The sequence below is a fragment of the Zalophus californianus genome, chromosome 4 (assembly GCF_009762305.2).
Source record: "Zalophus californianus isolate mZalCal1 chromosome 4, mZalCal1.pri.v2, whole genome shotgun sequence".
NCBI lineage: Eukaryota > Metazoa > Chordata > Mammalia > Carnivora > Otariidae > Zalophus > Zalophus californianus.
In genome coordinates, this window is record NC_045598.1 from 11,452,026 (window position 1) to 11,461,846 (window position 9,821).

Sequence of the window (9,821 nt, forward strand, 5' to 3'; positions counted from 1 at the left end):
GAAAAAGTGGGCCCCCAACTTGAGCGCGGACAGAGGCCAGAGACCAGTGCTGGAGATGCCCGCCCCGTGTCATGCTGCCCAGATGTGGAGCCCCTGAGCAGCAGGTTGGCTCCCTGGGCCCATAACCCTGCAGCCCTGAAGATGTGAGACCCCTGCCTCCCCTCCCGGGCCCTCCCCTGTCCTCCCCTCCGCTCCCCCCTTCTGACCCCTCCCCTCCCGGACTTCTGACCCCTCCCCGCCCCTCCCCTCCCTCCACTGACACCTTTGCCCCATGACGTCGGTCTCTCTGGTGCAGACCTGGCCTGAGGCCGGGGCTGATCCCGGCAGCCATGTTCTCCCTGCCATCCCTCCCCTCCTGGCTCCCCAGCTTCCCCTCCCTCCGGTGGGGCTCCGGCCTCCTCGACTCTGTCCTTCAGGGTGAGCGCCGCCTCCTCATCCCGCGCAGCTCTGGGCCCCCCGCAGGGTGGACCCCCCACGTGGGTCTCGCACCACCTCTCACCCTGCCAAACTCGCTTGCCCTCCCTCCTGCCCCTCAGGCCTCATCGGGGCCAGTGGAGTCTCGGTCCTGAACAGCCTCCTGAAGGTCTACTTCTTTGTGAACTGTGCCAAGTGAGTGACTGCCAACCCAGCCCACTCCCGGCCCCTCCCTGGGCCCTGGGCCCTGAGCTGACTCCGGCCTCCGTGGGGGAGGGCTGGAAGGAAGAGAACCCCGTCCCCAGGGTGCGTTTCTGGGGGCACGGGGTCCGCTGCCTGGGCCCAGGCTGGTGGTTCTGACCCCGCCCACGCCCGCTCTGCCCGACAGCAACTCCGAGCGGCGGCAGGAGAAGCAGCGGCTGCAGGCCCAGTGGGCCTTGCTGGAGATGGTGCACCTGGCGGGGCTGGCCCTAATCCTGACCATCCTGGGGGCCCGGGTGGCTGCCCTGGTGGTGCTTGAGTTCTCCCTCCGGGCTGTCTCCTCACTGCTCTCCCTGGGTAAGGTAAGGCTTCCAGAGGAGGTGAGTCACGACCCAGCCCTGGGCCCTAGTTTTCCCCCTAGAACACAGGAACCTGGGCCCAGCTGGAGCACTCTGTCTCCTCACCACCCCCTTCCTGTAAGGCTGAGACTGGAGAGTGCAGATTGCCTCCGGGGGTTGGGAGCCCAGTCCCCGCCGGCCCACAGTGGCCCAAAGCCCCAGGCCAAGAAGACGGCGGTGGCAGCTCCGGGCTGTGGAGCTCCCCACGCGCCAGGCACCGTGCCAGATACTTTGGGGGCGTCATCTTGCGCATCCTCACAATCATAGGGGGTAAAGCTCTGCTGTGATGGGGGCACTAAGGCTCAGAGAGGGTAAGCGGCTTGTCCCAGGTCAACCAGCAAGAAGTAGAGTGAGGATTTGAACCCAGGTCTTCAAGGCTCCGAACCACCAACCTTCAGAAAGAAACAATCGTGAGGAGATCAGGCAGAAAGAAATGGTCCCAGGAAGGGCTTGACCCGAAGGCAGTATTCCTTCTCTGGGGACGATTCCCAAGGTTCCTTCTGGCTCCAGCCTCCTACAGAGTGGTCTGTGTGCCTTCACAGCCGCCTGGGCCCATCCCCCGCCCCTGTGAGAGAGGCAGCCCCCCTCCCCCCCCCCACCACCGCGGGCCCCTCTTCCGCTTCCTTCCCTCCCCCCACCTCCCCCCTGCACAGGGCTCCGAGAGGGAGAGGCTGCAGCTGTACCTGCTGAGCCAGTACTCACTGGGCTGTGGGCTGACCTGCGGCCTGAGCTTCCTGCAAGAGGGCGCCCCTCACCGCACCCTGAACCTGCTGCTGGGCCTCTGGCTGGCCACCCTGCTCAGCGCGGGTGCCCGGCGCCTCTGCCGCCACGTCTGCCAGCTCTACGACGAGCTGCACAGCGGCCTGCGCTGCTGCGGGCTCTGCCTGGGCCTGCTGGCTGGCGCTCACGGCCTCCCCCGGCTGCTGGCCCGCGCCCTGGCCGTGGCCTTCGCTGTGGGCGACCTGGCAGCCGTGGCCCTCGTCAACCGGGACTTCCCGACCACCTCGGACGCCGTGCGCTTCTGGATGCCGCTCATCATCTGCTACACCCTGCTGGTCATCTACATGCAGGGTGAGGGCCACAGCTGGGGACCTGGGCACAGCATCATCACGCTAGGCCCTGGGGAGGTCAGCCCTGTTTAGACACCGCCCCCCTCCCCGCCATCCCAGGGCACCCAGTCTAGTGACAGAAGCCATAGGGAACAGCTCAGGGAAGGGTGTGGCGTGCGGCGGGAGCCCTGAGGAGATGGAGCTTGAATTGGGTTTTGAAGGATAAGTAGGAGCCCCTGGGAGAGGTGGGGGGTGGGGGCAAGGAGGTCCCGGCAGGGGAAACCACACATGCCAAAGCCCAGAGGTGAGAGAAGGCACCACGTTGTCAAACTGGAAAAAGTTGAGTGTGGCTGTCACCCGGAGGGAATGGGGAGGGGATGAGGCTGGCCAGTTTCATGGGGGCCTGATGGGGAGCCCTCATCAGCCAGGCTGGCCGGCAGCTGAGAAGCCACTGCAGGTTGTCAGCAGGGGAGAGTGACCTGGGGCCCCAGGCGTGGCGGCAGGCGGTGACAAGCACCCCCTCCCCCCAGAGGAACAGCGGCAACACCCCGGCCTGCAGAGCCAGGTCCAGACGTTGCTGGTGCGCATGGGTGGCCTCTTCGTGCTGCTGCTGACCGTGGGCTGCTGGCTGGACCTCCTGGGGGTCCTCCTGTCCCTGCTGGGCGAGCTCTGGTGCCTGGCAGGCAGCCGCACTCTGCTGGACCTGTGCCGGATACAGGTGGGCACTCCACCCCGAGCGTCCCCCGGACACTGAGCCCTGCCCCAGACAGCGCGAGGAGCCTCAGCACGCCCCAAGTTTACAAAGAGCTGGGGTGACCTCTCTTGGGGTGGGGGCAGAAGGAGCTGAAATCCCCTCTTCCTCCTAGTGTTAACCTTTGACCCCTCAGAGGTCCCGAGTGGGAGGAAAGGCCTGGGTAATCGGAGGCCTGAAGTCCCCCACCAGAGGATGGGGGAACTGAGTGGTGTCCTCCGTCTTTGCCTCCCCACCTTCCCTCAGGATTTTCCATCCCGGAGGCCTTCGGGGTCAGCCCCAAGGCAGACCCAGCCCCAGCCCTCAGCAGCTGCCCAGCCCCAGGACACAGCCCCCTCCTGACCTGCCTGAGCAAGGACTTGAAGTCCGTCTTAGGCCCACCCAGGCTCATCTGGAGGCCTTGACACTGCCAGGACACTGCCCCGCAGCAGAGGGGCCAGCCCCACCTGGAGTGAAAGGTGGGCGCTGGGGGCTCCTGCAGGGAGGCGAAGGCTTGGGGCTAGGGACCTCAGAAGGGGGGCACCTGGAGGCCAGTGGGTGAAGCCCTGTTTTTCTCAGGATGGACAATGGATACAGCCCCCTCAGACCCCCCTTTCCCAGGGGAGTTGGGGAATAGGGGAGAATTGCATCCTCAGAATGGCCCCCCTTTACTGGCCTCCCTCTCCTCCTCCATGAACAACAATAAAGATGATTTTTCTCAACCTGTGCTTAGAATCATGAACACACAGAGAGGGAAAGAGGCTTTCCTGGGGCCACACAGCCCTTCTGGCTGGGGCAGGTTCCGGGGATACATGCGGGCTGGGTCCCCTGGGGTTTAGGAGTTCAATATTGAGGTGGCTGAGGATTCAGTGGCATGGACTCGTGGTCTAGCACCCACTTGCAGTTGTGGGTGGACGGTGTCCGTGCTCCACCCCATCCTAGGCTGTCTAAGACCATGAGGGTCCTTGCTAGCTCAGCCTCGTTCAGCCCTGTCTCCCCTGCAGGGCCCAGCCCAGGGAGGCCACTGAGTTTCTGGGAAAAGGTTGGGTACCAGCTCCTCTCCTTACTTTGCTGTGTGCCATTGGGTGAGTCGCTGCCACTCTCTGAGCCAGTCAGAAGAAAAATGGCCATGTATAGGATGCTTACCACCTGCCAAACACTTTTATGATCTCTTTTTGTTCTGACATCAGCCCCAGAGACAGGTACTGTTATCCCTTTTTAACAGATTCAGAAACAAGCCCAGAGAGGTTATGTAATTTGCTCAAGGTCACGGAGCTAGTTAGGGGCAAAGCCAAGATTGGAGCCCGGGTGGCCTGACCCCCAAAGCTCAAGTGCTTTGCATGCTTCCTGCTACCTTCTTCTTGTTGAAGAGCTGGGGCCACGGAAACCAACAGAGGTGCATATAAAAAAATACGGCAGGTCCATTCCTGGAAGTTTCTGGAATGTGGTTCCAGCCACCTTGCGAGCAGAGTAGCCTGAGGTTCCATCACAGCCATGTTTTCCTGGCCTGGGCACCGGGCCCACAGGGAATGAGGGCCCTTTCCGAGGAGGGGCCCCACAGGGCAAAGAAGACTGCTAGCTAGGGGGTGTCCAGGGGGCTACGAGGGTCAGGTTGTCTGGGAGTGACCGAGGACACACCAGGAAGGAGGTGAGGCGAGAAGTTTCTTGGAGGATTCCAGGCTCTGGCAAGCCCTGCTTCTCAGCAAAGGCCACCGTGCTCACCCGGAGGCTACTTCTTCTGGAAGCAGACAGAGTCTGGTGTAGGATTCTCTGTTCCCCACCCCAGGGCACACCTGGGACACGGCGGCAGGCTGGCCCCAAGGCTGGACAGGGTGGTTTCAGCTCCTTCAGAAATGGCCGCCCAGTGACAGCTCAAGCCCAATCTCTGATCCCTTGTTCTCCACGCTCTACCCCCAGGAGGGCCTCTCAGCTCCAAAGTAGCTGAGGTGGGGGAAATGCCTGTGGTTGCCCCTTCTCCCAATCCAGGACCCAGCCCCTGCTCCGCCTGGGAGTGTGTTCAGTTCCCTCTGGGCAGGAAACTTGCCCCAGTCTGGGAGGAAATGGCTCAGTTAGCTGGGCACACGGCCAGCCCTTGCCAGACCCAGGCACCAGGGTCCGACTCGGGCCCGATGTTTTTGCTGGAAGGTTCCCTGGCCTCCTGGCCCCCAACAGCCTGGGATCCAGTGGGGATAGGGCTGGGAGGGGATTGGATTTGGCGGTCCTTTCCTTTTTATGGACGTGGGGACCATTTCCAAACAAAAATTGGGCCGCATGGGTTGGAATAGAATTCTTTTCTTATCTATTAAATTATTTTTGTGAAAAGTCTGACAAGGGTATAAAAATTAGATCACTCTAAGTGAGGCATTTAGCAAATCTCCATACCAAACAAAGAAAAACAGGCCTGAAGTCCAGAGAGCAGAGGAAATCCAGAAGGTACAGTCTGGAATGGGGTATGCAGCTGGGACTCATTCTCCTACAGAGACTATAAGAGGCCCGAATCCTGGGCCTGGACCAGCATCCTTCTGAAGAGGTGGGAGACCAGGACTCCCAGTCTCTGCTAAGAGAGGATGGTAACTAACCTCCAGGGCAGCTGGGATTGCGGTGAGCCAGCCTCCTCCCTCCTGAGCCCCCTACTTCTGGCTCTTCTGAGCTTTGGCATTGTCCCTTTGGGCATCTTGCATGCCTTCCCCTGTTTGCTCATTCACAAGTAATTACTGAACATCCGCAGGGGCCAGCAGGCTCTGGGCCAGAAAAGATGCAGAAGTAACAACTGTGCTATAAAGAAACATAAAGCTGGGTAAGGGGATAGAGTGGCAGGAGGTTGGGTCCAGCAGGCTAAGGAGAGGGTATTTGTTAGTCACAGCCACGTAACAAGTGGCCCCAAAACTTAGCAGCTTTAAACAACAGATACTTATTGTCTCCCTCTTTTTTTTTTTTTTTTTTTTTTGAGAGAGAGTGCATGTGCTTGAGCGGGGGTGGGGGGGGTGGGGGGGGAGTGTGGAGAGGGAGAGAGAGAATCTCAAGCAGGCTCCATACCCAGCCCAACATGGTGCTCCATCTCACGACCCTGAGATCATGACCTGAGCTGAAATCAAGAGTCAGACGCTTAACCGACAGAGCCACCCAGGCGCCCCTACTGTCTTTCTGTGCTTTGGGTCCCCCAGCCTGGAAGGGTCCTCTGGCTCAGGTTCTCCTCACAGACCAAGTCAAGTTGTTGGCCAAGGCTCTGGTGTCATCTTAAGGCTTGACTGGGGTAGGATCCACTTCCAAGCTCACTCACATGGTTGTTGGCAGGGTTCAGTTTCTTGTGGGCTACTGGACCGAGAGTCTCGGTTCCTCTCTGGCTGTTGGCTGGGGGTGTCCTTAGTTCCCTGACACATAGGCCTCTCCATAGACAGCTCACAACATGGAAGCTGGCTTCCCTTAGAGCAAGCCAGGGAGGGACAGAGAAAGAAGACAGCAGGACAGAGGTCACAATCCTTTTGTAGCCCGATGTGAAAAAGCAACACCCATTGTTTTTGCTGTATTCCATGGATTAGAAGCAAATCCCTGAGTCTTGCCCACCCTTGAGAGGAGGGATTACACAAGGGCAGGGCAGAAGGTGTGGAACCTTGGGGGCCATCTTTGAAGCTGCCTTCCACCGAGGGCTTCTTTGAATGGACTGAGGGAGCAAGCCAAGCAGATTCTGAGGGAAGAACATCCCTGGCTGAGAGAAGAGCCCGGGCCAAGGCCCTGAGGTGGCAACAAGCTGAGAGTATTGTAGAAACAGCCAGAAATTTAGTGTGGCTGGAGTATCAGAGAGGATGGAGTGGCAGGAATGAGGTCGCAGAGGTGGGCAGGGACCAGCTCACTCAGGGCCACAGTGAGGGTCGTGACGGGTAGCAGAGAGTTTGTACAAGGGAGTGACATAATGTGACTTACATTTTTAAAGGATTCCTCTCCTTGCTGTTTATAGAATAGTGCAGAGACAGAAAACCAGTTTAGGAGCATTTGGAATTACTCACATGAGATGATAATAACCCTGGGAATAACCCAGGGCTTGGGCCAAGATGGTAGCCATGGAGGTAGCCAGAATAACCCAGGGCTTGGACCAAGATGGTAGCCATGGAGGTAGCCAGAATAACCCAGGGCTTGGACCAAGATGGTAGCCATGGAGGTAGCCAGAAGTGGATGGATTGGATTGGATGGGTGGACATGGCTGGATGGACATGGATGTATTGTGATGAGTTCATAGGGCTTCCTGATCAATTAGATGTGGGTATGAGAGAATGAGAAGAACCCAGGGCTCTTAGCTTTTTGGCCTGAAAACCTGGTGAATGAGGTGGGAGGCATCTGGGGCAGAGCAGGACCGCCTCGCAGGTGCGGTCAGCATTGGCGGGAAGGCCAGGTGTTATGAGGTTTGATGAGGTGTGGGGCTCAGGGAGGCCTCACTGACAAAGAGCTGTTGACCTGGAATCCTGAACATTCGGGGGGAGTTCCCAGACCAAGGGAGTGGTGGGGAAGCCCAGGCGCTGCGCCGCCCGAGGGGCTAAAGAAAGGTCTGCGTGGCTGAGCAGAGGGGGTGAGAGTCCCAGCAGTGGGAGACATTGTCACGGAGGCTGGCTGTGGCCAGATCACCCAGGGTCACAGGAGGGCTTGGCATTCTTCCCCCCCGCCGCGGAAAGCAACAGGAGCCCCTGAGGGGCTGTGTAGGAGCCCTTGAACATCACACGCAGCTCTAGCAAGATGGTCCGGCCATCAGTGGAGATGTGTTGTGAAGGAGTAAGAGCAGGGCCAGTCCAATTTTAAGGGCCCCCCTTAGGAAAAAGAATACAAAATCTGTATTAAATGAATAGTGATAGAACGATAAAGAAAAGCATAACAAATTGCTGGAGGCCTAGAGACTTGGGTTCCTTCTTCTGACATCTCCCTGGGCAGCATGCCAGGAGCACTTAATGGAAAATGCTTCCTGAGTGCAATCTGGCTGCCTCCCCTCCCAGAACACTCTGTAACTCCCAGCAACCCTCACAAGGGCCCCTACAAGTAAGAGGCCTACACAGTCACCGTAAACCCACCTTGGCTAAGAGAGAAGTAGCGAGGCCAGCTGGGGGTAAAGGAGGGGTCTCAGGGACTGGGGTTGCTGAGTAGATGAAGCCAAGGGTGGGGGCTCCTGGTGGGGATGGGGGCTCAAGCTGGGGGACGGGATCAGTGAGGTGTTTGAACAGGGGCTCAGCCTGGGCCAGCAGCCGAGGGCTTGGGGAAGTCTCAGGGCCCTCAGGGACCTGACTGACGCCAGGATTTCCCCCTCTCTGTCCGAGAAGGAGCTCTGACCTCCAAGGCTGGGTTCAAGGAGCCTCGAGCCCCCTCCATGGCCCACCCCTCACTCTGGAGCCCTTGCTGATTTGGCAAACCATGGGAACCAACCAGCTTAGACAGTGTCAGTTCAGGCCCCCGGAGCAGGAGGGGATTAAGACCCAGACGATGTTGTCATAGCCAGGTCTGGGAGGCTGGGCCCTGTGTGGCCCAAGTGGACACAGGCTTGGGGCCTGAGAGGAGGGGAATTTATGTGGCTATAATGTGGCCCAGTCTGCTCCCCCTGGGTTTTTAAACATTTCCCTACACACTTGGCCCGTTCAGTAGAGTTGCCTGGAGCCAGGCCACCTGTTTGAATGAAGCTCATTTACTAACATTGTGACCTTGAGCAAGTTATTGTCTGTGCTCAGTTTCCCCACTTGTTGAGTGCACTGAACAGATGGTAGGGCACGTAGCCCAGCGGCTGACTGTGGGCTCCAGTCCCCACCAGCCCGCCAAGGGACCATAATTTGCATTACCTGCCCGCAGCCTTCAGAGCAACCTGGGAGGAGTTGACTGTTTCTTTGTCTCCTCAGGAGAAAACCCAAGGTACAGAGAGATCCCATGACTTGCTCAAGCTCACAGAGCTAATTAGTGGGAGAGCCAAGATCCAAATTCAAGGAGGTCTGACTCCAAAGCCCAATCCCTTTACAGCTCACTACCCATCACTACTTCTACGTGATTTGCCTACGCAACTACTTAAGACCTCCATCTCCAACTTGCGCATTTTGTAGGAATTACTGAGTCCCTACTATGCACCAAGCATCATGCTGGGTGCTGGAGACCCAGAAAGTAATGAGACAGAGCCCTGCTCCCAGTCTCATGGGGAAAGCATGGTGGTGCAACCCAGCAGCCTTGGGATGTATCCAGGGGATGGACATGACTCCTAAGCCTGCCTGGAGGAATCAGGACATGCTTCTCAAAAGTGGTGGCAGGGATGCGGAATTTGCCAGGAGGAGGAGGTGATCCAGACCCATTGGGGTCTCACCAGTCTTTACCATGACTCTGCTTTCAGCAACGGAAACATGATTTTAACCTGTTGAAGACAGGGCAAGAAAAAAGAGAATGCATTGGCTCCAGAGGTCCAGAGGGGAGACTTCAGGCATGGCTGAATCCAGCAGCCTAAGTGATGAGATCAGCTCTCTCTCCTTCTTTATCATCTTTGTTCCCCTGCCCTCTGTGTTGGTCTAAGTGCTCATAAAAAAAATGGTGCCAAGCTTGCATTTTGTTAAGACTGGAAAAATGCTGCCTCTTTTTAAATAGTTCCAGCCAGGCACTGACAGTGGGGGTGGGGTTCCTCAAACAGAAATTGGAGGCTGTGACTAGAATCCAGGGAAGTGATGCCGGCTGACAGGAGCCACGACGTCCCTCGGATTCTCCAGTGGAACCAAGTCTCTGCCTTATCTCCAGCACTTCGTTCATCTCGCGGTGATCTCCCCAAGACCTCTGTCCTCTCCCTGCCAGGGAGAGAGGAAAGGAACTCATCTGTGAACACCTGCGAAGTACCAGGCATATTTATCCACATGCATCCATCAAATCCTCACGGCGAAGCCCAGGTGACAAGAGGAAACTGACTTGCCCAAGGCAAGCGACTGACCAGTGGCAGAGCTGGACTCACTCACAGATCCTGATTTGACTCCTATCTGTGCTTGGCCCGCCACCTGCCCTGCTGCAGTGGGGGGGGGGCTCCCGCTTCTC

The 9,821-nt window shown here is 58.1% G+C and overlaps 1 protein-coding gene across 1 annotated transcript; it reads left to right on the top strand.

The window, feature by feature from the left end:
* Window positions 1-281: 281 nt before the first annotated feature.
* On the top strand, window positions 282-3,510 carry TMEM82 (transmembrane protein 82). Its single transcript, XM_027580894.2, has 6 exons — window positions 282-417; window positions 537-609; window positions 803-977; window positions 1,667-2,084; window positions 2,593-2,780; window positions 3,060-3,510. The coding sequence occupies exons 1-6, from the start codon at window positions 330-332 to the stop codon at window positions 3,153-3,155; spliced, it is 1,038 nt and encodes a 345-aa protein (XP_027436695.2). The 5' UTR covers window positions 282-329; the 3' UTR covers window positions 3,156-3,510.
* The last annotated feature ends 6,311 nt before the right edge of the window (window positions 3,511-9,821 follow it).

Coding starts and splice junctions, on each gene's coding strand:
- TMEM82 (XM_027580894.2), top strand. CDS start 330: ATGTTCTCCCTGCCATCCCTCCCCTCCTGGCTCCCCAGCTTCCCCTCC. Junction 418..536: donor CCTCGACTCTGTCCTTCAGG/GTGAGCGCCGCC, acceptor CCTGCCCCTCAG/GCCTCATCGGGGCCAGTGGA. Junction 2,781..3,059: donor TGGACCTGTGCCGGATACAG/GTGGGCACTCCA, acceptor ACCTTCCCTCAG/GATTTTCCATCCCGGAGGCC.